The 25,730-nt window shown below is 49.3% G+C and overlaps 12 protein-coding genes across 12 annotated transcripts; 8 read left to right on the plus strand and 4 right to left on the minus strand.

Annotated features, from left to right (window-relative positions):
• Positions 1-126: 126 nt before the first annotated feature.
• N7525_003080 (uncharacterized protein) lies at positions 127-345 on the plus strand (the record flags this gene model as incomplete). The annotated part of the gene is made up of 1 exon (XM_061212599.1): positions 127-345. The coding sequence occupies one exon, from the start codon at positions 127-129 to the stop codon at positions 343-345; it is 219 nt and encodes a 72-aa protein (XP_061069620.1).
• A 2,019-nt stretch (positions 346-2,364) lies between these two features.
• Positions 2,365-3,537, plus strand: N7525_003081 (uncharacterized protein; the record flags this gene model as incomplete). Its single annotated transcript, XM_002559479.2, has 1 exon — positions 2,365-3,537. One exon carries the CDS (start codon positions 2,365-2,367, stop codon positions 3,535-3,537), a length of 1,173 nt encoding a protein of 390 aa, XP_002559525.2.
• A 629-nt stretch (positions 3,538-4,166) lies between these two features.
• On the plus strand, positions 4,167-5,424 carry N7525_003082 (protein ERV29; the record flags this gene model as incomplete). The annotated part of the gene is made up of 5 exons (XM_002559478.1): positions 4,167-4,333; positions 4,467-4,579; positions 4,688-5,181; positions 5,234-5,298; positions 5,352-5,424. The coding sequence occupies 5 exons, from the start codon at positions 4,167-4,169 to the stop codon at positions 5,422-5,424; spliced, it is 912 nt and encodes a 303-aa protein (XP_002559524.1).
• Positions 5,425-6,742: 1,318 nt separating this feature from the next.
• N7525_003083 (uncharacterized protein) lies at positions 6,743-7,828 on the minus strand (the record flags this gene model as incomplete). Its single annotated transcript, XM_002559477.1, has 1 exon — positions 6,743-7,828. The coding sequence occupies one exon, from the start codon at positions 7,826-7,828 to the stop codon at positions 6,743-6,745; it is 1,086 nt and encodes a 361-aa protein (XP_002559523.1).
• Positions 7,829-9,197: 1,369 nt separating this feature from the next.
• N7525_003084 (U6 snRNA-associated Sm-like protein LSm8) lies at positions 9,198-9,580 on the minus strand (the record flags this gene model as incomplete). The annotated part of the gene is made up of 2 exons (XM_002559476.1): positions 9,198-9,469; positions 9,556-9,580. 2 exons carry the CDS (start codon positions 9,578-9,580, stop codon positions 9,198-9,200), a joined length of 297 nt encoding a protein of 98 aa, XP_002559522.1.
• Positions 9,581-10,342: 762 nt separating this feature from the next.
• N7525_003085 (putative proline-rich, actin-associated protein Vrp1) lies at positions 10,343-11,711 on the minus strand (the record flags this gene model as incomplete). Its single annotated transcript, XM_061212600.1, has 2 exons — positions 10,343-11,518; positions 11,598-11,711. 2 exons carry the CDS (start codon positions 11,709-11,711, stop codon positions 10,343-10,345), a joined length of 1,290 nt encoding a protein of 429 aa, XP_061069621.1.
• A 237-nt stretch (positions 11,712-11,948) lies between these two features.
• On the plus strand, positions 11,949-13,217 carry N7525_003086 (uncharacterized protein; the record flags this gene model as incomplete). The annotated part of the gene is made up of 1 exon (XM_002559474.1): positions 11,949-13,217. One exon carries the CDS (start codon positions 11,949-11,951, stop codon positions 13,215-13,217), a length of 1,269 nt encoding a protein of 422 aa, XP_002559520.1.
• A 152-nt stretch (positions 13,218-13,369) lies between these two features.
• Positions 13,370-14,538, minus strand: N7525_003087 (60S ribosomal uL1 domain-containing protein; the record flags this gene model as incomplete). Its single annotated transcript, XM_002559473.2, has 4 exons — positions 13,370-13,910; positions 14,027-14,204; positions 14,269-14,464; positions 14,488-14,538. The coding sequence occupies 4 exons, from the start codon at positions 14,536-14,538 to the stop codon at positions 13,454-13,456; spliced, it is 882 nt and encodes a 293-aa protein (XP_002559519.2). The 3' UTR covers positions 13,370-13,453.
• Positions 14,539-14,585: 47 nt separating this feature from the next.
• Positions 14,586-17,169, plus strand: N7525_003088 (uncharacterized protein; the record flags this gene model as incomplete). The annotated part of the gene is made up of 2 exons (XM_061212601.1): positions 14,586-14,727; positions 14,771-17,169. 2 exons carry the CDS (start codon positions 14,586-14,588, stop codon positions 17,167-17,169), a joined length of 2,541 nt encoding a protein of 846 aa, XP_061069622.1.
• Positions 17,170-18,233: 1,064 nt separating this feature from the next.
• Positions 18,234-20,390, plus strand: N7525_003089 (uncharacterized protein; the record flags this gene model as incomplete). Its single annotated transcript, XM_002559472.2, has 8 exons — positions 18,234-18,476; positions 18,542-18,570; positions 18,622-18,661; positions 18,722-19,010; positions 19,064-19,177; positions 19,234-19,559; positions 19,619-20,014; positions 20,067-20,390. The coding sequence occupies 8 exons, from the start codon at positions 18,234-18,236 to the stop codon at positions 20,388-20,390; spliced, it is 1,761 nt and encodes a 586-aa protein (XP_002559518.2).
• A 660-nt stretch (positions 20,391-21,050) lies between these two features.
• On the plus strand, positions 21,051-21,846 carry arfA (putative ADP-ribosylation factor; the record flags this gene model as incomplete). Its single annotated transcript, XM_002559471.1, has 4 exons — positions 21,051-21,198; positions 21,317-21,561; positions 21,632-21,697; positions 21,754-21,846. 4 exons carry the CDS (start codon positions 21,051-21,053, stop codon positions 21,844-21,846), a joined length of 552 nt encoding a protein of 183 aa, XP_002559517.1.
• Positions 21,847-24,056: 2,210 nt separating this feature from the next.
• Positions 24,057-25,106, plus strand: N7525_003091 (Fic family protein; the record flags this gene model as incomplete). The annotated part of the gene is made up of 1 exon (XM_002559469.2): positions 24,057-25,106. The coding sequence occupies one exon, from the start codon at positions 24,057-24,059 to the stop codon at positions 25,104-25,106; it is 1,050 nt and encodes a 349-aa protein (XP_002559515.2).
• Positions 25,107-25,730: the final 624 nt, after the last annotated feature.

A 25,730-nucleotide genomic window follows, 5' to 3' on the forward strand; every position in this document is an offset into this window, starting at 1 on the left:
GGTTAATGCCTAGGCTTGGGATAAATGTCTATTGGCAACAATGTAGTATCTGCTCGCCAATATTTGCTGTGTGGAGCACTTTTGAAGGTATGGAAATGATCAGGTACTTGAAATTATTACTGGAACATGCACCTTGAGCCAGTTATCCATAACCAAGGTCGCAGGATAGGAGGGATCGCCAAGCCGGAGAAGCATTTGCATGGCCCTCGAGACCTTCGCCCTCGAACGCGTGCAAAGCGCCATCGGTACCTGCAGCTTCCAGCGCCGCCGACAGCTGGACAGCCTAGCGGACGTCACCTTGTCTGTGGAGATGGAGGAGCAGAAAAGCGCCTGCATTTGGCGTAATATCATCTGTCGTTCTTTGCAAGATACTCAGCCCAGTTGTCTCTTTCCCTCGAGCTACTATAGCAATAGGAGTAAGGTCAGATACCATTGACGAATCAACCTCGGCATGTCTCGCCGATACGCTGGCTGTGAGTTCTTTGCTTTGATGCATGGTCACCGTCTATATTGGTTCTAGGGAACGTTGTTGTGACTTGGTCCTTGCAAGGGCTGGGGGATCAGAATATCGGAAGGATTTTCCTTTTTGCGGTAGTTCGAGATAAGATCGTTGGACTATTCAAGAAAGGTTTATCCATGGATGGATTCTGAAGCGTATGTAAGCAATTCTGACATCCATCGCCCTGGAGATGTCGTTCGAATATGCCCCGCTTCGTCTTTTACCCCTGCGACATTGCTATTTCTAATTTATCACCCTTTCACTCACTGCTGCTATGATTCCATGCCAACCAAGAAACTTGGAAATGACTTCCAATATGTGAGAAGTAGACAAGTTCACTTCTTCAACTCAACTTCATAATCGTTCAAGCTTTTACCTCCTTCACATGCACTTTATATATCTGCATAACTCAACACCCTAGTCATAGACATATTCCTCGGACTATATTCTTGTAAGGTCTATATAGTTGGTATCTTTCGGATGTATTTCTTACGACGAAATCGTAACAGTCGAGGGGCTATTACCGTCAATGGCTTCCAAGGTTCCTAGGATCTTATTAGGCAGCAGGTCAAAGGAATCATATAGCGTGGGGAATCCTGGAAAAATTGTGGAACAGAAGGCAATAATAAGAACAAAGAATAAAATAAGGGGTATAGCCAATCGGACATAAAGGAATAAGAAATTAGTCTGATATGCCGAAGACTTAGAAGACTTACATATTCAGATTGCATTTTAAGGAGTGCATGGCCGTCGAACCAATCCCGGCCTTTCTTTCAACGTGCCGCTGCATACTGCAGGTCTTAGACTGGCTGAGATTCAATATGCCTAGGGCGTCAAATACACTTGGACCATCAATTGGACCGGGTTGTCCGTGACCGATACTCCGTACACAACTTACACAACTCTTTTTCCGCCTGAGTGCTCCTATAAGGGGTGGAAGAACATTTGAAGAGAGCCGGATCGGCAATCTCCAAGCTTTCCGGCTCCCGGAAGAGTCGATTAATCAAACAAAAAATATATGCTCAGGAGGTCCTTTACGGCCCAGAACGCGCTAGTAAGATATAAATCGGTTTAGAGGGAGAAAACACAGAGACGTGGCCTGTTCAGTGAAAGTGTGTCTCATATATTGGAACTATTAGCTTTCAATGATATTAGCCAGAGCACTGTTCCCCAGGTACGGAGTACCAATACAAATATATGATGACAGCTTGCAGTACGGCAGTCAATGCTCAGATCTCCATACCGTAACATCACATTCTTCATCGCCAAGTTCCTCCAAGTAGTACTCCGTAGCCCTGTGAACATTGAAGATGATAGACTGTAAACTCGTCGATAAATTAGAAAAGAACAGAGACGCCAAGTAGACAAGGCACAGAATATGTGCAATTACTCCAAAGCCAAGGGCTTGGTAACTTACCATTACCGTCACGGTACGAGTGGATCTGCCACGGTTGCCCTTTCCTCTACTCCTCGCCTTTCCTCCTTTCTCTTCCTACTCTCTTCAACCTCTTCTCTTCTTTCCTTTTGCGCTATTGCGCTATTTCTATTACTCCTGTACGCGGCATTGTCACCCGCATTCTTCCCATCCAAGCGCACTCCGGTCAATTGACCGACGTGGAATCTCCACCCACGGGAGACAGAAAGCTTCTGTAGCTGAGCGCAATCGTCTCGGCTTCCGGTGCGCGTGTCAATTTCAAAGTGCGCGTGCGCAATTGTCCTACCCTCTCATCCGGCGACTTTGATCCGTCCCCTCTCGACACCTCATCCTCCGCCTACGCAGGTTTTACTCGGACAGTAAGTTCTGTGCTCGAAACCACCTTGACAACGTTGATGGTACTGACTTATGAGTGCACAGCTCCATGAACATGAACCCCTACATTAGCTGGGCGATCTTGCTCGTCGTGGCTGGTGGCCTCGGCTGGTACTACACCAATGGCACAACCCCCAAGGCCAACGTGATTCGAGCTGCCGTGGAGAAAACCGAGACCACCGTAGCACCCAAGAAAGCAAAGCGCAAGTCTAAGCCTGCCCCCGAGCCGGTTGCCGCCAAGAAGCCCGAGGTGCAGACAGTCGTCTCGCCCCCCACCACCGAGGATGAGAAGCCAGATGAGGAAATCGATCGCAAGGAGATGGCCCGCCGCATGGCCGGTCTCAAGACCAACGCTCCCGCCCAGCCTGCTCCCACCAAGCCCGCTCCCACCAAGAGTCAGAAGAAGAACAAGAAGAAGGCTGCGCAGCTCGATGTCAGCGACACCCGTGCCTCCTCGACCACTGGCGCTGAGGCTGACGATGATCTGTCTTCCGCCGGGTCTCCCTCGGTGAACGCCACTGTCCCCTCGGCCGGATATGTCTCCGACATGCTGGAGGCCCCCGCCCCCGGTGCATCTGTGCTCCGCGTCACTGGCAATGTTGAGAGCCAGCCCAAGAAGCAGAAGCCTCAGGCTTTCAAGGAGGTGGAGACCAAGAAACAGCGCCAGCAGCGTCTCAAGAATGAGGCCCGCAAGCAGCAAGTTCAGGAGGCTGAATTTGAGCGCAAGAAGCTGCTTGAGAAGCAGTTGCACACCGCTCGCGAGGCTGAGCGCCGTGAGGCTGCCCGATCAACCGCCCCCGCTGCCAACGCGTGGCAGACTAAGGGAAACACTGCTCCAGTGAAGACGAACGGCAATGGCGTATCCCAACCCGCCCCCGCCGTCCCTGCCACCTCCGCCTCTCAGGGTCTCCTGGATACCTTTGAGTCCCCTGCTGCCCTCGCTCCTACTAAGTGGGCTCAGAACCTCCCCTCGGAGGAGGAGCAGATGCGCCTCTTGGGAGCTGCCAAGGGCGATGACGAATGGACCACTGTCTCCAAGAAGCAGCCCAAGAAGAAGGGCGCCAAGTCTGATGAGAGTGTCAGCGAGACCAGTGCCTCGGAGAACCAGTCCACCCCTGTTGCTCCTGCCCCTGTTGAGCCCCGTGTGACGGTGACCCCTACCTATCTTCCCGACATCTTGCGCTCGCGTGAGAAGGGCCACCCACTGGACTCTGACTGGGCTGCGTGAGCAGTTTCCTCTGTCATGAAGTCTTTCTCCCATTCTCTCTTCATTTGAACTGTATTTATTACCCTTTTTTGTTTGTCCCTTTTTCTTTTTCTGTTTTTGGCGTTCTGGGGGTGTCACATCATTTGAGCACTCTCCCTCCCCTTGACTACAATCGGGGCCTGGGAGATTTCCACCACGCATTAGGAGCGGAATTGGTAGATTCCCCTTGCAAGTTGTGCAAGGAGGAAGAACTGCACTGCAGAAACAAAAGCAGAATTGCGGGTATGGATCTGACGCTGTGTTTGTGCAAGTTCTTTTTTTTTCTTTTGTTAGTCTAACTGGCAAAATCTGTATTGCAATGAAATCATAACCAATGCTTGATCTAAAATGCTTGATCTAAAAAAAAAATAAAATAAACAAGAATGTAGAGCTTTGAATCTTCAACGGTATATAGATCATCAAGTCCTGTGTCGTCACTATTCCAAAAGAGGTTTAGCGGCTAGTTCCGGTTATCGTGGCCTGAAGGTGCTTTGTATACAACTCCTTGGTATTTGCTCCTGTCTTTGACTTCTTCTTCCCCAACTCGTGAGACCTCAACTCCGATTTCTTCTTCTCCTCAATCTCCTTTCTTTTAGTTTTATTTTCCCGTCATGGCCCAAATTCGTGGCACTGCGGGCTACAACCTCGGCCACCAGAACCCATTTGGCGGGCCCGGTAGCGCAGATGCCACCAGCGACCCAAGTCCGCTCGACGCAATCCGCGAGCAGACCAGCAAGATTGAGGATTGGTTGGACACTTTGGCCGATCCAGTGAAGCCGTATGTTCCGTGTTCGAGTGTCACTCTTTGTTTTGATCTTCTTTTTCCTCCCGTGTTGACGTCGAAGTCGCGAGAGAGCTCAAAACAAGGGGATTCGAGCCATACACTAACACCCTGTTCTTTCACCCTCTAGCTACCTCCCCGCCATCGGCCGATTCCTGATCGTAGTGACCTTCATCGAAGACTCCCTGCGCATCCTCACACAATGGAGCGATCAACTACTTTACCTTCGTGATTTCCGGAAGAGTAAGATAACACCCTTACTCTCGGGACCCTGATCCGCGCGACCTAGGGCCGAGGGTCCCACGCTACCTCTATTTCGTTGTCTAACGCGCTTTCTCGTGCTGGCTCTAGTTCCGTGGGGAATCACGCACACTTTCCTTATCGTTAATGTCATCGCCATGGCTGTTTGTTCGACTCTGGTCATCGCCCGCAAGCGCACCGAATTCGCCGTCGCGGGATTGCTCGGCGTCGTCGTCACACAGGGTCTTGGATACGGTCTCATCTTCGACTTGAACTTTTTCCTTCGCAATCTGAGTGTTGTCGGTGGTCTGCTCATGGTCCTGTCTGATTCGTGGGTGCGCAAGAAGTTCGTCCCGGCCGGTCTGCCCCAGCTCGATGAGAAGGACCGCAAGATGTATGTCCAGTTCGCTGGTCGTGTTTTGCTGATCTTCCTCTTCGTTGGATTCGTTTTCTCTGGCGAGTGGAGCTTCTGGCGCATTCTGGTTAGCTTGTTTGGTCTTGTCGCTTGCGTCATGGTTGTTGTTGGCTTCAAGGCCAAGTGGAGCGCCATCATTCTTGTGGTCCTGCTGAGTCTGTTCAACGTGTTTGTGAACAACTTCTGGACGGTATGTTTTTTGAGCAATCGAATATATCTTTTGTTACTGATAATTTGTCTAGCTGCATGCCCACCACCCGCAAAAGGATTTCGCCAAGTACGACTTCTTCCAAATTTTGTCGATTGTGTACGTTCCCTCTCCCTAACAGTGAACATCTTCAACGCTAATAATTTCTACAGTGGTGGTCTGGTCCTACTCGTCAACATGGGCCCCGGCCAATTGAGCATGGACGAGAAGAAGAAGGTCTACTAGAGCAGAAGTGAATCGAAACGCGATTTCCCTTCCCTCTATATATCTCCCGGCATCTGCATCCACCTAGCAAACACAATGAAGAGGGATAGGAATTAACAAAGGGGCGGTCTGGCTGGTGCTCCGCGGGCTCCGAGCATTTCGATACAGGCCCCCTCAACCCCTTGGCTGGTTTACAGAGGCTATGCGTGGCCGGGTTGGGCGTTGTTTGCATTTGGGATATTTTTGAAACGCCGAGGAGATCCAACGATCTATTCTCTTTTGCGTCTTTTCTTTTTGAGCTGTTCTATCTCGAACTTTTGTGTCCGATCTCTTGATTTATCGAGAGCAAAACCACATGTCCTCTGCATATGATGTTTTTGATGTGCATTTGAATTGCATCTATCACGAAGACAAGTTGAATCGAAATCTAACGCTGAATGCGACGCATATCTGCATGATCCTTTGCCTTGTATGCAACAATAGTAATCTACAATAGCTGTGTCGAATGAGACCTGGTAAGTAGTGAGCGGAGCTTGAAAGCTACCCTTCTGTATATACTTCTCTTTGGCTATTCTTACAACCCAACACATACTTTCCGTGTAAAATCTTGCGCAGTTATTGATTAATATATGCCGGACACTTTTTATGTCCTGCTGTATAGGAGACCTATGATCCGTTAGAGATATGTTGCGTATATCGAGTTTTATCCAATGTGTATTCATATGCTGAGAAAATCACGGCCCAGATCTAGATTGAGACCGCAGCTTCTGGAGGACCTGTCTAAGGATGATCGAGTCGAAAGCATTGTAATCTACTTGCGTTATTACGTTGTATTCAAGACTTGATTCAATGTATAAAAGGAGAAAAAAATTCATTGCTGGTCAAAGGCTATGTACTGGGAGGGAGTGATTATGGTACAAGAAAGTGATAATATCTAGGAATGAAGGAGAGCAGAAGAATAGAAGAAAAACAAGTCTGAAGGGCCAGAGTGCTGAAACAAGCAAAAGACAAGGAAAAGAAATGTGAAATGATAGGAAGGAGTGCTGTCGCGATGGACTCGCCCGTGCTCTTGTTGCGCTGAATTAACAGAGGAACTTTTGCAGGCGATGTAAGGCATTTCGCTTTTCTACTGGACCAGCCAGGTACATGCCTATGTAGGATATGAGGTCCCGACAGCAAGAGCGTGGATGTTTGCTTTGAGGGATCAGGTCGAGGAAAAATAGAAGACAAAAAAAGCAAATGCTGGCTGGTCTTAATGCTTCAAACGCCGTTATAGAATGGAAGAAAGATAAGAGGTTTTTCGAGGATGAGTGTTGTGGACTTTGTGTTCGAAAGGCTTTTAGATGTCCATGCTCCAACGCCATGGGCGGATGGGCTGTAATTGACCCAGGCCAATATCGTCACGGTTGTCGTCGTTGATCTCTAGGTGTAGCATGTGGACCTTCTTGCTATCCCGGTGCATTGTGGATAGAGTCTTCGAGATATGTGGACGGTAGAACTTGTCAGTGTCATCTGTGGCTTTCGATTGAGGGCGGGATGCCGGTGTGTCAGGGTATTTCCATTCAAGACTCGGAGAGTCAGAGTTGGTGGTGGAGAACATAGAGTCAGTTCGAGAATGTGATTCTGGATCCGGACCATCGGAGTCGATACGGAGTCGAGTCAGCGATGGTCGAGGAGGTCGATGGTTCTGAGTGGTGTCATCGACAGCGCCGTCAACAGTCTCGTTGATTCTTTCAGTCTCGGTCTCCCTGATCACAACATTCTTGGGAGTCCGGGATATGGTATCAAGTCCGCAGGCACTACCACGAATCGGCGAAGTGACGTCTGCTTTACCGGCCATCACTCGGGCACTTGGTGGTGGCTGGAGCATCCATCTTGTTTCGGCGCGGCTACACGGTCCACTAACAATGGGCGGGTGGAGATCGTTCACCGGCGGCACGCGGGGGATGTAGTACTTGGAGGTTTCATTCGGGTCTGCGCGACCGCGTCCAGAGAATCCAATGGACGATCCACGGACTTCCTGCTGTCCCCAAAGAGGCTCATCTTCCCGTTGGTAGCGCATCGACTTCCACTTCTCGCCGAGCGGATGCATCAGGCCACCAGTCTTGTCTTTCTTGAGTTGCGAGCTCTGGTCGGTATTCCAACTGTCCGTTCGTTGGACATTTCGGTGACCACCTCGACGGGCTGGGGGACCAGGGCCTAGGGAGATTTCCTCCCGCCAACCTACATTGGTGCTGAAAGGGGTTGGCTGGGCGAATGGACGGGGTTGGTCGGTGACGATTTCGTTGTTGCGTCGCTCCTTCTCCTTCTCCCGCTGGATCCGGGTAGCATCCTTTCTACGTTTCCGACGATCGATATTTTCGGCGCAGGGGGTGCAACTGGCATAGTAGAAGACTGCGGACTGGGCGCCCCGATAGAGCCACATGGCTGGCGCGGGGGGTGAGTGGGGAATATCGGTTTATTGGGGCTTTTTGTGGCTAGGAGTTGTACACCGTCATTCAAGACGGGCTATCAGCCCGGGAGAACTGGTAGAATTGACCCAGTATTCGCTCGTTGTGTTGTAGTGATACTATCGGACACATGAAGGGCTGAGCGGGATAAGGGGGGGGAAACAGCGGAAAGGGGGATAGAAAGGTAAACGTAGGAATTGGAGATCGCCCAGCGATCTGTAGGGCCAAGAGAGGGTAAAAAATAGTTGGGAGAGAAAGTAAGAAAAAGATGAAATGGCAATTAGGGGAGATCTGAGGATTCTGAGGGGGGCGGTGGTTTCTGCCTGTTTCGCCTTTAGGCTTTTCGATATTACTGCTTGCGGCCTGAGCTGGGTATACATATAAGCAAAGATATATGTTGTACGGACAGTCTGATCAATTTGATTGAATAGTTTTACTCTTGTTCTTCTTTTAAATCTTTTAATTATCCTTGTACACATCACATTGCCACAGCATGTAGCCTCCTAACTTGCTGCGCCAAGTCCCCGAGGGGGGGGGGGGTTGAGAGACCAGCAAGTACTACAAAATCATAGTTACAGATCTGACTGACTACATGTGTCTGTATGCCTGTAACATGACTGCCTAGTTCACCATATCCCTCTCTTTATGGGATCCTTTTCTTTTTTTCTACGAGGGTACTCCGTACTTCATACCGTTGAACGAGGTAGCCTTGGCATCTTCCCGCGTGGAGTCGAGGAATGTGGCTGCAAACGGTACGAAATTACTCCTGATTACTCCTTTTTAAAAGGAGAATGTAGAAAATTGGAATGGTAATTCCACCTATCTCGAATCATACTGCTCTGATGTAAATTCACATTCCGTTCTGGATCGAAGAACGTAGGGGTCCTCGACATTTCATACTTGGGAGAGGCAAGTAGTTAGAATTTCCCTGTAAATTCACTGTCTTCGTGCCCAGCCTCGTCTGTGCTCTTGCCCCCCGCAAAGTCATTCGAGGGGCAAGAATGCCGAGTTGATGGCAAACCCCCATGTGCAGCCCCTTCTATATGCTTTTGGCCATTGCATCATTGCACAAAGATGTCAAAGCAACATCGACAGCTTGGGAGTTCGTAGGTTCGCAACGGAAAGTAATCAAAACATGGCGGGTCGACATTCAACGGCTTATCTGCGCATCGTTGTAGGGCCAAGGGCCAAGCCTGCAACGGTGAATTCATAGTAAAGGGCCACGCAACGCTGGCAAACTCAAGGATTGATCGGCTTGCTGAATCGTTGTATCGCATGCAAATGGTTTTCCCCAAAACGCCCGAAAAATGACAATGGAAAATAGCACCGTGCAAAAACCCCCGCTCATGCATTCTTCGTGTCTCGGATTACCTCGCCTTTCACCTTGGACCAGTCGATGTCTCCGTCCATTTTTTCGTCTATTTCACCGCACACCACGACATTGTCACCGCGGATCAGGTACAGCCCATGCTCAATTTCAGTGGAGGGCTCATCGTCTTCTGGGGTGCGGATGATGCGTTCAACGGTATTGGCGAGCACAAGATTGGTCGTTTGGTCGGTTGACAGGAGATCGCCGATGAGTGTGCGGCCGTCAACGGTGAGGATGAGGACCTTTTCTGTTTAAGGCGAGGTTGGTCAGCACTTGGTCTACATAGCCCTGAGATTGGATGTGCGAAGCATCTCAGCGAACTGCAAAACTCACTATTGACGTAAAAGTGGAGAGACATGTTGGATGGGAGGGCGGTTTAACAAGGTCAATGGATGTCAGTTTTGCGGTTGATCAGGTACAGGTAAATGCACCGCTGAGTCGGGATCGAGCTGTGTCTGCTGTGTCTCGAGCCAGGTGGTCCTGTCACTAAGCTTGGAGTAGCTCTTTTGCCTTGCGGGAGCAGAGAGGGTTCGTGGATCCTCGTTCAACTCGGAGTTCGTCACTTCGCGCAAAACGTGTTCGCCGAGGTAAAGAGCCGGATTGGCCGTGGTTGGTCGTAGCGTGGCAATTGACTTGCTGGAAATCCCCAAGATCGCCGGGAGAAAACCAAAGCTGTAGGAGCTCCGTTGAAAGATCGGGGCCAATTGAATGTCGGGTGATGGCAATGGCGCAGAGCGGGTCGATGTTGCTTGTCGAATATCAAGTGAAGACTGCGAGAATCCTCCTAGACGATAACAGTAATATTCTGGAGAACGCGAGCCCGTGATCTCGATTGATAGCGAAGGGATTGGTGGTAGCACGTGTCTTGGTGCTTCATCGTCGTTTTCTACGATAATCGATTGACATCCCCGATTGAATCACGTGCTGAAGCTTATGGTGGATACCACATCATTTTATACTGTTTAATGAACGGAGATGAGTCTTATAAGAAAAAGATATTCTGTTCTACAAAGTTGGCTACAGTGACAATGAGCTACATAGATGACTCTAACGTAAAAGGATTTATGTAGCAATTCACTATGTGTGCACGATATCGCCCGCAATTTCCTATGCACTCTAATCAGCCTCGCAATGCACTCAGATCCAAAGGAACACTGCTGCCTCTTCCAGCACGATATCGGCGTTCTCCGCCGATAAATTGCCGTGGTTTAGGGAGCAGCCCATCGCTTTGAAATTTGAATCGCGGGTCTTCTATTAGGACTGGGCCATGTCCTTGTGTTGAAGGGATTCGTGAGCTTGGTGCAGGCGATCCACCATTGGAAAGTGTATAAGCGCTAGGATCCAGCGATGCAATGGGTTCGTGGGAGACAGGTCGAGAGGAAACAGGGGGTGGGCGGGATGGCGGTTCGCTTGGCGGAGCTGCAGGAAGTGAAGTTGGAGGCGGTGGTGGAGGAGCACCTGGGGCAGCTGATGGGGGTGGCGGGGGAGGTGCCGAAGGCGAAGAATGTCCCAGGGCGGAACGGGCAGCCTGCGCAGCAATTGAAGGCGGGGCTGCTGATGGGGGAGGGGGTGGTGTCGATCTAGAAGCAGCCGGTGGGGGAGGAGGTGCCCGAGTCGCGGGGGCTGATGGGGGAGGTGGTGGGGGTCCGGACGGCTTTCTTGATGTAGGCGGTGGTGGAAGCTTGCCCGGTGCTGGAGGGGGAGGAGGTGCGCGTGGAGGTGGCACTTCAGGGGCCTTTGTAGCTGACGCTGGAACTGCGGATGAGGGTCGTGAAGCAGGTCTCGGGGGAGGCTTCTTCAAGCCGGCAACCAAGGAATTGACCGGTGGTGCGGGCGGTGAATCGGTTGACGATGGACGGGGAGGCGGCCTAGTCCCAGGAGGCCGGGGAGCTGTTGGAGGCTTGGGAGCTGCAGCAGCGGGTGGTCGAGGTGCACCTTCGGAATCAGAGATATATGGCGAGTCTCGATTGGCACCTGTATCGACACCTCCACGGCTGCGTAGTTTGGGCATCCCACCAGCGAATAGACCACCTAATTGAGGTGGCGTCGCACTGGCTGCACCATCTGTCCCAGAAACTCCTTCGCTGTTACTTCGTAATCGATTCGCGGCTGGGCCGGATGGTACGGGCGGTGCAAGCCCGCTTGGAGGCGGCCTCGCGCCAGGAACAGGTGGCGCACCCGCGACGGGAGGGGCTGCTGAGACGCCTCCTGAGCTTCCGATTTGAGGTGCTGATCGATCATTGGTGACAGCCTTCTTCAGCTTCGCGCCCTTATGGATATCAGAAAGAAGTGCGCCCTATCCATAGGTTAGCTACCGAGTTCCTTGGGCGACAAGCTGCTTGTGGCAGTGAAATTGAAGCATCGCATTTACCTACCCTGTCCTTAGCCTGCCCTTTAGGGGGTCTGCTTGGGATGCTACCTGGAGGGGGCGGCGGGGGAGGACCGCCCAAACCTCCCGGCGGCGGCGGCGGCGGGGGAGGAGGTGGCATGGTTAGGGATCAAATAATGGGTTTGTCAGGTAAACAGTTGCATATAATTCAGAGAACAGTCAGGTCGGAATGATGTGTTCCTAGAATAAAAGGGAACATGGAGTTGTTAGGCAGAGAGGTAAGAAGACGTCAGGGTGCGAGTACGGAGAAGTGGACAGCGTCGGGGCGAAGTCTCCGCCTGGACTCTGCCATCGAAAAAAATACAGCTGCCTCACAACGTCACTCATCACCACAGCCATGAAAAGAGTTGCTCTAACAGCCAATAAAGGCTCCCGGCCACAGGGTCCGATCTGTCAATTATGTCAATTCTCGACTTCAGCACCCCGTCGTGGCCTCCCTATCGCGCGTCTACCCGCGCGCGCAAGTCGGGCAACGGCCTCCAATCTCCGATTACAGCCCTCGAAACGATCCGATAGATTGGTATTGGACTCTCCTCTACTTATTTCCCGCCGATATGCTTCCGCTGCAACAACCAAGACAAGCCCTGAGGCTGTAATCAAAGAGATTGAGCGGGACGCATCTGCCGTGCACCAATCAAATGCTGCAGCCTCCAGCGAGGTGGTAGTAGAATTACTCCAAAGATGCCAGCGAGTCGCTGAGTCCCTCGTCTCGCGGGAACGGGATCAGAGCGAGGGGTCCTCAAAGGGCGAGGGCAACGCGATCTCTTCTTTGCTGGACCTGGAAGAGAAGCAAACCGCGGCGAAGAACAAAGGCAAACCACAGTCCTCACAGCACTCAGACCCACGACTGGCAGATGCGGTCTCACAAATTGTCGTTGAACTTATGAAGGACGAGAAGGTCTTTATTTCGCCTGAAGCGCTAGCCTCCTGCACCGAGACCCTGACTCTGCTGCGACGGGCTGAGCATTTCCCCGAGATCTTCCACCTTTATGCCTACAAGCCTGTCCCAGAGGACGGCAGCTCTCCAGTGAAGTTGCTTAAGGCGAATCCCAAGAGTGTCAACAGCGCCGTTCCGGCGGAGTTGGCTAACAAGGCTCTTGGGGTTGCCATTGCACAGAAAAACCTCTCGCTCGTGCTAGCCATCATCGATAACACTTTCTGCGCCCCCGCCTTCCACCGCGCGAAAATCTTCAAGAAAGCCGGTGTCCCTCTAACCGGCCTTGCCGCTGCCCCGGCTGCTTGCTATGCTCTCGCGTCATGGGCCGCAACATTCCAGAATACGATGGATCCGAACGTAGCCACTGGGATTGCGTTCGCCGCTACTCTGGCTTATGTTGGCGGGACATCCTCCATGGGCATTTTAGCCATTACTACAGCTAACGATCAGATGGAGCGTGTGGTCTGGATTCCTGGTATCCCTCTGCGACAACGGTGGTTGCGCGAGGAAGAGCGTGCTGCCATGGATAGAGTTGCTGTCGCGTGGGGTTTCAAGGATCCTTATATGAGAGGTGAGGAAGTTGGCGAAGAGTGGGAAAGTCTTCGTGAGTTCATTGGCATGCGGGGCATGATTCTGGATAAAACCGAGTTGATGGAAGGCATGGAGTAAATTGATTCTCTGCATGTATCATAAATAGTCCCTTATTTCATACATAATGAGCAATGTAGAATACAACTCTTAAAATTCATCTGCAACTACATTATACTAGAGGTAATTACGATACCGAAGGAGCAAATTGAGACCGATCATGAGCTTCATTTTTATTTTCAGTCGTGAGACTATGACATAAAACCAGTTCTCAGGCCCAAACTAGACAACACTGGCGCAGTTAAGCGACAGATAATCTAGTAGACACGGTGGGGAGGAGACATGGAAGCCTTGATGACAAGACTGCCAACGTTCTGCCAGCCCTTCTTGAGGAGGGAGACAAGGTAGTTGATGGCGAGCATCAGGTTGGCAACAAGGGCCTCCTTCTCCATCTCGACGTGACCGATGGCAACACCGAGGCACAGAACCTTCTTGAGCTGGAACTTGATGGTGGACTTGACGTCGGTGACCTTGGCGGCCATGTCCTCAGCGTGGGAGACGGGGGTGGGGAACTTTCCGGCCTTGGACAGACCGGGACCGAGGAGACGGGGAATCTGCTTGATCAGACCCTCGGAAGCAAGGAAGGCATCGTACTTGCGAGCAAGCTTCTTGATGAGCTTCTTGTTCTTGTTGAGCTTCTTGAGATCGTCAACGGACATGGCATCGATGTTGTGGTGCTTAGCACGGTCGAGATCGTGCTGGTCACCAAGAATACTGTGAGTTTCGTCTGTTAGTTCCGGGTTCATTCGACGTGTAGATGTCCCTCGCCGTAGCGCATCACCGATGTAACAGTTTGCGCGGCGGGAGGGGGTTGCCGAGGGGAAACGCACCAGATGGCCATGTTGGGGCGGGGGACGCTAGGCAGCTTGATGGTACCAGAGAAACGCTTGTCACGCTGGGGGTCGTAGTTCTTCAGACCGATCTGAAGCTCAACGGTCTCGGTGAAGTTACGCTTCTTCTCATTGTGAGAGTAGTTGAGAAGGTTCTCGACATTCTGGCGCACTCCGGCTGTAATGAGACAGGAGCAGTTAGTGGCAAGACCATGTTGGTGTTAGCATGGGTTGAGACGTACCGACTGTGATCTTCGACATGATTGCTACAGTCTTCCAAAAGAAGTTGAAATTCTTATGGTATGGCTCTGCGCTGAATGCTTGAGAAAAGAAATTGTCGAGGGCCGTGAATTTCTCCGCTTGTGGGTGTGGACTCGCGCTAGTCTCAATTTGGCTTAGCGGTGCCCTAAATTTTTGTTTGCTGACATATTTTGTAGCCTAAGGCATCAATATATACATACAACCTTGGAAGCAGAGCACAGACCAGGGGTCCCCCTAAGGCGGTTGTACATTTACTTCCCAATTCAGAAACTGTGGAATTTCGGTGATATAAGTCATCATGTTGCCCAAATTCTTGCAAAGCAGCTACACTCGCTACAAAGATGACACCAACAGCTTTGCAACCTGGCTCCTTCAGGCAGCCGGTAAATGTGGCTACCAACCGCCCGGCCTCACTTCTACCGCGTCCACCTTAAACAAGGGTAAAAGCAAGAGCAAAAAAGAGGCCGCAAATCTCAGGTCCAGTCCAGTACACCACGACTATTAAGGATCTTCAATTGCTGGCTGATGTTGTGGCCAAGTCTGCTCTCACTGTGCCTAAACCAGTTCTCATCATCGCCAAACGAGCGATCAAGTTGAGGAAACATGTCACTTCTTGGTTTTTGGGGCAAGGCGACACCGAGAACAACAAGAAACACGCTCATTTTATCTCTGCACTGGAAAAGGTCTGTGAGACCCTGGAATGGAAAGTGAAGAAGCCTTCCAACCCGGATACCGAGAACCCTTCTCCAACATCTGAGGCAGGGGACGGCAATGCCGACCTCGATATGTTCCTCAACAAATTTGCTGTACTCACCGTCGAGGAACCACAAGAGCCTCAAGAGCCTCAAGAGGGACAGCGAAAATCCCCTGAATCAAAGCAGGTTGTGAAGGTGGAGCTGGTTGAGAATGACGAGGATGAGGAAACCGATTCATACTTCAGCCTCATATTCTTCAAGACATACTGCTTGTTCCAAGATTTACGCAACATGAGGGCATTTATCTCTCATACCTGGTCAGAATACCGGGATAAGAAGATCGATCTCATGAACGCTGCTGTTGTGACTGATAGTGCTTTGCAACTTGCACGAGATCTCGTACAGGAGGTGGTGGATGACTGGAGCACTTCAGTCCCCTCACCTGTTGATAACCTCCAGAAACTGGTCTTCAATATCGCTTGTATGACCAGGAGCATCGATCTGACCCCATCTACTGAAATCGGTCTGCCATACAATAAACACATGTCCGATGTAGCCGAGTGGTGCTATTTGCCAACGTGGATCATACTGGAATCGTTCACACATGTTCTGCAGAATGATCATCTGCCAGTATACAAGAAAGGCTATTTCGGTACTTACGATGCCAAGGCGAACAGAGAGAGGATGCCTGTGGGCCAGAAATTCAACGAAGACAAAATCATTCTTCTCCAGCTACTGCCAGAGTTCTGCATGATTGATACATTTGGTATTCATATGCTTACACCCGATGCGATTACTACAGGCCTTCTTGATTTCTGCAAGACCAAAAAGGTTACTCCATGGCTTTGCTTTGCTTCTCAGGTCCTCCTTGATGTTCATCATATCATGCGTCACAGCACTTTAGGCGCATTTGAAGATCTTCGGATGTCTGGACTGCGCATTCAAAAGACCATTGATGACTACTTGAAAGTTTCCAAATCACATCCGCAGCCCAAATTCTGGCCTAAGGAGGGTGATGAAGAAATCAAAAGCATACGCTTCGCAGTGGATTCGTGGATCATGAATGATCCCTTCTCGGAACTGAGACGTCATTCGATGCCAGGCAAGAACGCACCAGAGAACCATGTGCTTTTCTCTCAGCATGCCATCCTGTGTGGCTTGAGCTTGTTCCATCTCAACACCCGGATGCAGCATGTTGGACAACAACTCGTGACTCAATGGTACGATGTCCAGCAACTGGCTTTCTTGTACAACCTTGCAAAGATCGAATCCCATAAGAACTTGAGCTGGCCTGATATGGAGACTTTCATTAAGATCCACGGTGATTCTCATATATTCGTTGGTTCTCGGCCAAAGAATGCTACCGAGTCCTTGAACAGGCTTGAATTGGCCACAGGCATATCCTCCGCTACCAAGTTTGCCCGCAATGCCCGCAATAGAGGAGATTTCCATCGCCCTGATGGGAAGAATCCCAGAGTACTGACACCAACGACTACGATCGCGAAACTGTTCGGGGACCAGTATGTCCCTGGTTTTAGGGAGGATGGCGGCATTAGAAACATTGACAATATTCTGGATACGCTTTCGCAAGAGCTGTCCCTCCAGGTTACCAGCAAGGAGCCTCAGCCCTCCGATCCACAAGTCATGTTCCAACACAAGTGGTCCCAAACCCGCAACATCGGCACCCTACAACTTCTCGCCCTTTTGAAGAGTCGATTGTTCGAAGAGGAGCCTGTACTGCTGTTCAACTACTTCGGCATGCACAAGCGCTCCCTAGAGCTGCTGAGGCTGATCAAAGCGAAAGAGCACCACAAGTTTGTCCAGTATTTCACGCCTGCGTATATGCCCGATGAATCTTTCATCTCAAACATTGTGATTCTCGTCCACCACGTTGCGCGAGGCTCGGCACAAGGTGCGCGTGAAATGGGAATCTCTGTCAACGCTGGCAGTCGAATTGGCAGTCGAATTGTCATGAGCTGTGGCGACGTCATGCAGGAGTATCTACGGAAGAATGGAGATGTGGCATGCAAAGAGCTGAGGGTTTTCTGCAAGAGCAAAACGCCAATCCAGGATGAGATTGATTCTGATAAGGGAAGGTCTGAAGAGTTTTCCTATTGGTTTGGCTTTGAAGAGGCTCTGGAACCAAAGGTCCTCGCCTCGCTTATGACTGGAATCCCAATCGCTTAGGCAGGTGGCTCTGACATTGCGGCTTTTTTTTTAAGCAGTATCTGATATGGTAATTGTCATATTGAAACGCTCGGGGATCAGAGACAGGAAACTACTACATATTTAGTATGTATTCGAATAACTAACCAAGGTGTTTCAAAGTAGGTACATTACTACATATGTAGTTACTACAATCGAATTCCATCTGGCTAGTGAGTAGTAGCAGTGGACTACCATTGATTACCTGTAAGGTCTACAGAACCTTGGAACTTCCAAGGTTCTTTTTTTTTTCTTTTTTTCGGAAAAGTACAACGCTCTGCATCGAGTTATGGTAATATAATTGGTACATACTGAATAGGCAGAGATCGACCAAACCTGTGTTTTATCCATATGTAGATCAGCCACAGCCCTGGAGCCCTGGAGGCACGAGTTACTTATTAACCAGGCGCGTAACAGTCCAGCTGAGTGAATAAAGTCATTGTCAGAAGCTGGCTTACGTATATTAATTATTGGATGCATATATACTCATCTAGAAAGATCTTCAAGACTCTTCATTATCTTCTTCCCGAGGTCTGACCTCTGCACAATATATATAGTCCGGTATAGTCTGACCAAAACACAAGCTTTTGCTAAGTAGACGGGTACTTAACACAGAAACCCACAAAGTAAGCGAAGGAGTTACTAAACGTATTTTTCTATTTTAGGACGAATCTCGCCAGATGAAACAAGACTCGACATGAGCGGGGGCTGCAGGTGATCGCAGCGCTTAAACGTGACCGGCAGTGTCAGCCTCAGATGACTGGTCACCCGTTGGCCATTTTATAGCATTTAACTGAGGCTGCGCCCAGAGATTAAGATAAAAACTAAACTTGGCTTTCTGTTTATTCTTTTCTGTTATATATCCCGGGTTTTCATTATATGGTTAAGGTTGTTTATATGATTCCCGTTTGACCTAATGCCCGGGTGATATACCCCCTCCCGACTTGACAGCTGATCCTTCGACTATTGGCTATTAATATTTTCCCGACTTATATACAAGTCATTTCCTCCTGATCCAGCGTCTGGAAAACCAGTTTGCTTTCATCATGTCTTATACAACAGATTCGCGCGAGTCAACTGCGCCTCAGGATTACTACGCAAGTCTTGACGATGAGGGCTCACTTGTGGAAAGATTTAAGAATATCGACGATAAAACGCAGTTTTACACTGCTATGCGCCGCCTACAGGATCCTCTTACTCATAATTTTGTGCTCGATTTTGGCAACGAAGAGGCATGGTGTGCATCCGATCTGGGCACCAATGAACTGAAACTATTGCTGAGTAAACCGGTAAGTCATTTTCACATTCAGTTTGGTTGAATTCTATTCAATATCCAAGGTCTGACATGATACAGAGAGACAAATGTTTCGGTACACGGTGGATGTAAGAGCTAAGTTCCCAGATGTAGTTGTGTGTATACTGATGCGATCATAGTAATATATGGGCGCCAGAGGAGCAGAAAGAAAGCATAAGGGTAGGATGTCCAATTTCATTCCCATGAGCAGTATGAGCAGTATAGACTGACCATTCCCAGGCGATTACCAAGCACTACGGGGTGTCGGAACGACTACAGGGGATGATGTGCACAGAGCCAGTGCATCATCCTGAACCAAAAGTTACTACACCATTACCAACAAAAAGGACTTCGCAGTCGCCCAGTGTTGCGCCGTCATTCCAGCATGAAATGGATGACCCGGAGAATGCACTCAAGCATCTCACTGAGCCAGATAGGCTCCGCGAGTCAGCATCCTTCAAGAACCTCACCTTTGCACAAGTCACGGACCAAATCTGGCACTTCTCTTCTGTGGACCATGGTCCTCGATGTGAGTATAGCACACCAAATTTGAGTGAGCATAAACGTTAAACAAACCATCAGACACATGTATCGGCTATAATACGTTGTTTGTGATCCCCACACTATCACAACCGAATGGCAAAGATCTCCCGGATGGAAAACGGCTTTGGACCTGGCTGGTCCAGTGCGATGATGGTATGAGCCGCACGGGGACACCCCGTTTCCCGGACCTCGAGCTGACTTGTTTGCAGGCACAATAATCTCAATCCAAGAGAACCCATTCCCAAGACGAAAGGGAGTGCCGATAGACGAAGCCAAGCCAGTCCTCGACATTGTGCGTCGGAACATCCGCTTTATTTTCGCTGGCGTTTCCAGACAGCACTTTGCCATGTCCGAGAGCGAGTCCTTAATCACCATCCGCGTGCGACATTTCAGTGACCTCGGACCGGATCAAGCCAATATCAAGCAGGAGGATGGACCGAGTTTGCTCTTCTACTATATCTTCGACGACTGGGTGTCAAGTTATGGACTCATCGCGAAGCGAGAACACAAGTATGGTGTTGCTTTGGAGAACTTGGTTAGTATCGTTCTTGTAGCCAGTTTGATGTGTGTCTGTTTATGGCTAACTCTGCGCAGAGGGGCCAAATGCTCGAGCGTCCGGTGGTGGATTTGGTAAACGAGTTGCACTGGCTGGGTCGGCGACTCGCCGTTCTCAAACGATTGTATCAGAGCTATGAGCTTATCATGCGGCGACTCCTGCAACGGCAACGCATGCTCCGCGACGAAGCGCGTTCGGCTCAACCAGCCGCAATCTCGTACGGAGCCACCTTTGGCGATATGGAGTTCGTGGATATGCGCCAGTCGAGTGTTGTGAGCAATTCCAGTTTCCACAACACAACTGAGAAATCGGTCGGGGTGCAGCTGAGCTCGACGGCTGTGGCGCGCTTCGAACGGTTGGTCGATCGTATCAATCTGTATTGTTTGAGCGAGATTGAGAACTGCCTCAATGAGAAAGAGTCCTTGACGTTCCTGGTAAGTGCTTTTCCCGGTTTTTATTCGGAGAATCCCTGCTGACGTGGCCTAGAATTTCAACTTGATTGCGCTCAAGGACTCACAGGCTGTTGAGAAGCTCACTCGGATCACTATCTTGCTGGCCAAGGCGACCATTCTGTTCCTGCCCGTTAGCTTGATGAGTGCATACTTCTCGACGGAACTCATTGGCGTGAAGAATGGGTACACCAAGACGGATTACTGGGTCAGTTTCGCAGTGATCTTCGTTGCTTCCGTCTTGCTCTTGACCGTTTTCGGTTACGCCAGCGATACCGTCGAAGGGAAGACGATTTATCGGTCGATGGTACGAACATTCTTCCGGAAGTCTCGTCAGAAAATGTCGCGACGACGGGAATAAGTGAAGACATTGAAGACATTGAATTGAAAACATTTATGACGCACCAAAAGAAAGGGTGCCTATCGGGTGCCTATCAGACACGGTGGGACCGTTGAGGGTCTTCGCCCGGACTTTCAAGGTTTGGTATTTCACTTACGGGGCCAACACGGTGTCCTCTTCCAAGGACATATACACATTTCCGTAGTCTATATAGGCAGAACTATTATCATAAGTTATACCGTATATATCCTGAACAAGTTGTAGAATCATCAGTTCCTTTAGTATCCCCTCTCCTCATTTTCTCGACTGTTGCGTGTTCTTTCAAGTCGAAAAACGGGTGACGAAGACTACGCCCACCGCCATCGGTCTGCGTATTTCTGCGTATTCAAAACAAAAACGAAACATTTGAATTTCCCCTTCTGACTTCTTCGAGAATTCCCCTGAACTTGCATCTCTTTACTTCTCAAATCCAAAAAACTTATACCTTTTTTCTGCCGGTAAGTGACGCAGGTTTAACTGGCTCGTGCCCAGATTTGCCCCTGGATCTCTGACCGACAAGAGTCCACAACACGTTTTCCAACCCCTCCGCTTTTCCCCTTTCACCCACATCCCTCGATATATCTATCTCTCTGACCTATCCACTCCTCCCCAGGATCCGAGGTTTATCTCGCTACCGACAATATGGGTATTACTTTCTCGCGGTTGTTCGACCGGCTATGGGGCCGCAAGGAGATGCGCATCCTGATGGTCGGTCTTGACGCCGCCGGTAAGACCACCATCCTGTACAAGCTCAAGCTCGGTGAAATCGTCACCACCATCCCCACGATCGGTTAGTCCGCTCCCCGACCCTTCCACCGGCGACACCGTGATGCGCTTTTCGCAATTTCATAAGCCGTGTGGGAACTGTTGAAGCCTCCCCCCTTCCCGGAAACTGACGCCTAGTGCAGGATTCAACGTTGAGACGGTCGAATACAAGAACATTCAGTTCACCGTGTGGGATGTCGGTGGTCAGGATAAGATTCGTCCTCTGTGGCGCCACTACTTCCAGAACACCCAGGGTATCATCTTCGTGGTTGACAGCAATGATCGGGATCGTATCGTCGAGGCCCGTGAGGAGTTGCAGCGCATGTTGAACGAGGACGAGCTCCGTGATGCTCTTCTCCTGGTGTTCGCCAACAAGCAGGATTTGCCCGTAAGGACCTGGATCGGAGAATGTTTTTGTTTTGATGAACCTCATGCTGACCTCCCCCGCTTTTGTCTAGAACGCTATGAGCCCCGCCGAGATCACGCAGCAGCTTGGTCTCCAGAGCCTTACCCGTCGTGCTTGGGTAAGTGACATCTTCGATGTATGTAATATGTACACATTTACTAACCTTCGGTCCAGTTCATCCAATCTACCTGCGCCACTACTGGTGACGGTCTGTACGAAGGTCTGGAGTGGCTCGCCGATGCTCTCCGGAAAACCAACCGCGATTAAGGTTTATAATGCAAATTTGAATCGGACGTGTAGCTGGGTGAAGGAGAATACCGAAATCTGCAAATGATGGATTGATGATGATGAATGGCGGGGAGTTCTTTGGCCACACATGACATTGATCTCTGCAAGGAAAGGGGTTCTGCAACTGGTTCGCTACTTCTTTTGATGTTCTCTCTTCAAACGTCTCTTTTTCCTCTACGCTATGCTATTAGCCTCATTTGTTTTTCTTCTCTCCGGCGTCGCTCCAAAATTACTTCTCTGCCTTGGAACCCCGAGAGATCTGTATAAGTACTCAAAATTGTAAAATCTCAGAATCTCATATTGGGCAAGGAGAGAGAGAACAAGAGGAACAAATGAGCAGAGATTTCGCTATTTTCCATCTGCTTTCTGTCTGCTTTCTGTCTGCTTTCCTATCTTGGCCGCTTTAAGCCGAATGTTGTAGTTTATCACGTGGTGGTACCTGAACCCGACTCAGCCCGAACTAGGCTTTGGCAGCCATCTACAAGGTTGTTTCTATCTAGTTCTATAGCTAGAGTATATTATTGTGATTATGTCGTACATAGGCATTGCAGTAGGATAACTAGGGGTCGCCTTGGTTGAGACGAGGAATGAATGTCCTTTGTAGCAATTATTGACAAAGATTGAATTCCATACGCTTCAGGTAGCTTTCAAACTTAGGATAGGGAATGTGGCATTGAAGCCATGTATGACAGACGAGGACTTAGATTCCCACGCATAACCTCTCCACCCAGCGGTAACAACACCTTCATTAAACATCTCCATGGCAGCGGTTCTGTTAGGGGAGATCTACTGAGTGGGTTATGTCGAAGTGCGTTGTTGCTTGAGAGTGATCGAATAGTTGTTGAAGCTAGGTTCTAAAGTTATGCATTTGACAGGTTCATTAGGAAATGTAAGATAGCTTGGCTAATATTATCGAGTCGCGTTTACAGTTCACGGACTTGTGCTCTCTTATGACTGCCTGCGTGAACGCTCGCCATACATACACAGCTCTGACTACCGAAGACGTGTCACGGCGCTGATTCAGGTTTATGGCTGGTGACGTGGTATGGTCACAAACCTTCGGTATCTGCAGGTTCCTGATATGGCCAAAGTTTCGTGAATAACTCCCTCTCATCGTCATCCTTGGCCAGTCCGATGAAATCCCTCGTCAAAATGAATGCTTTATTATGTAGGCCTTCTAGACATTTTGTGACTTTGGTGCCTAGTGTGGATATTAGAATATGTATGTTGCGAATCCTGGAGGATAGTAACGCACAGGACTGAGCTCCCTCGCAAACACCGACGGCAACCCGAACCAGTTGCTGTAGGTCAAATCCCACATAACGATCAGAGAGTTCTTTTGCTTCATTAAACCTTGAAATTTGGGTCAAGTTATAAGCATTGTCTTAACCCAGAACGTCAGGCGTAGGTAGCTTACAGCCATCGGTGTCTGGTGTATCGGTGCAGAGCTTCCTCAGTTATCTTCTCGTCTAGAAGAGAAGCAATCATATATTTAGCATAACTGGATGGGATAATGGCGCTTCTACTATGACATGATTACCTTTGCCGTTCTTGGTTTCAGTATAGAGCTCAGGAGAGCGAGGGACGTAGTGTTGTCCGAGGCGAGACGACGCGAAGAAGCTCACATGTTGAGGTCGAGAGTAAGAAAACGCGTGTATGTTGCTTTTGCAATTGGTCCAAGGAATCCTAGAAATTATTCGCATTGCCATCTTGTCGAATGGCCCGAGAGGGTGCCATGCGAAAGTGTTATGTTGGAAGGGGTTAACCTGGAAGTCCAAGCTGCTGACTGAGCCTAAGTATCGGGCCCCGGGGCCCCAATAAAAGCATCGGGGGAAGACCTTGGAAGTCACTAAGGTACTAAGGAAGGTTATTTTGGCTGTATAAGGTTCTTAATATGTACTAGTAGTATGTGCTAATATGTACTAATATGTACTAATATGTACTAATATGTACTAGTTAGTAGGTATCTAGATAGTTCTTTCCCTATATTTTGGCTTCCTTCCAAGGTTCTTTCCATCACATGAAGAATATTACCTTGGTACTGTACCTACTGTACTTTTATCCATGGATGCATCCATACATACATATGTCGGTACTCGAATGACAGGTCTACATCATCTATACATGTACTCCGTAGATGTTCTGCTCATCACTACATACTCTTCCTCTTCAAGACTCGCATCTATTCAATGAACTCTACACTTTACCCCGATCAAGGCACCATGTTTGCTCATGCTCTCCGCGGAGTCGAGACTTGTTTTACCGTGACCATGGAGGACTCCTATGAGTCAAAGATCGGTCACGAAGATTTCGACCCCAAAACAGTCTTCCGCGAGATGGCCACCCTTGCAAATGAGCTGTCCAATGTATTTAAAACTGGACTCACACCTCGCCAAGAAGCGGCATTCGAGAACCATATTCTGCACTCACTTGCATGGATGGTGTACTGCTCAAATAAGATCGAGAAAGCTGGAAGTAACTCAGAAATTACTCTCAAACTCTGTCTTGCTATCTTCTGCGGCAAAGAGATTCGCGAGGAGATTGAAGAGCAGGACCAAGAGTACTTGTCACTTAAAGAGAGTCTCATCAGCCAAAACCTTCCTGCAGACATTTCAGCTGTCCTGCGCAGTCGACGGGAGGTTATACAGCATGCCAAAGCTGCAGCATTTATGATCGACCAGCTGTGCATCCGTGGTCAGGATCTGAGCGAGCAAATCATCCTCGAAGCCCACCGAATCTTGACCTACAAGATTGACGCCGAGACTACCCCCTGGATGGAGTATAGTGGCGTCTACCGATCACACGAAGTTAGTGCGGGCCTACATGCGTTTCCTCATCCCTCCCTGGTCCCATATAAAATGAAGTCCATGTTCCACGAGCTCAAGTGCGACCTGAAAGAAGCTACGACAAATGGGACAATCGACCCTATCGCCTTGGCCTCGAAGTATACGCACATTTTTGTGAATATCCATCCATTTATTGATGGCAATGGCCGAATGTGCCGTTTGATTCTCAACTCGATGTTGCTAAAGTTCGGGGCCTTCCTTGCTTGTATTGGGGTAGACGAAGATGACCGATCGATCTATATGGAAATCGCTATGAACGGAGGAGCTCTTGAATACTTATACGAAGATGCCGAGGAAGAAGAGAAGCCGAAGCTGTATAAAGAACTGGCCAGTTATGTTTTAGGTCATGTGAAGAAGAGTATGACCGGGTTGGTTAGTGCAGTGGCACAATGAAGCGTATGTTGTAGGAACTGGTGGACTCACTATGACGTTCAAGTGTTTTTGATGCTTTTCTTTTCTTTTCTTTTTCTTTTGACAGGATGTTAAGAGCCAAAGAGCCCTGGAGTGTAGAGTTATGGATATGTGTCAAGTACAGAAGATGCGTTGTGCCTATATACTAGTTATCCAATCCTAGCGTATATAAGTAGATTTGTATAATTAACTACAACCTAGGAGACCTATAAAAAAGGCCCATAAAATATGCCTGTACAATATAGACAAAAATAGAAAAAAAAAAGGGGAAAAGGAAAATTACAGGGCTGAACTAGGGCTTAGACCAGTCCATTTGGAGACTGCGTAATCTCTCTGTTTTGGGCAGCGCCAACAGTCTTGGCACTTTAACTGCAGATTAGACCCTGGACTGTTGATCTCTTTTTCTTTTTTTGTACACGGAGGATTGGAATATTGTCTAGTCTTAGGCAAATTATACTATTATACTATTTTCTGCTGTTTCCCACTGTTTTCACCTTTTACCTCTGACCTCCGCACCAACTCAAAGGCCCCCATTGCCTGGCCGACGATCAACAACACAGCGCATCGCGTGCCGCTCCCTCCCTCCAACATTCACCCCTGATCTGG

Source organism: Penicillium rubens (genome assembly GCF_028828025.1).
Source record: "Penicillium rubens strain IBT 27055 chromosome Unknown utg000002l_segment0_segment0, whole genome shotgun sequence".
In the NCBI taxonomy this organism is placed as follows: domain Eukaryota; kingdom Fungi; phylum Ascomycota; class Eurotiomycetes; order Eurotiales; family Aspergillaceae; genus Penicillium; species Penicillium rubens.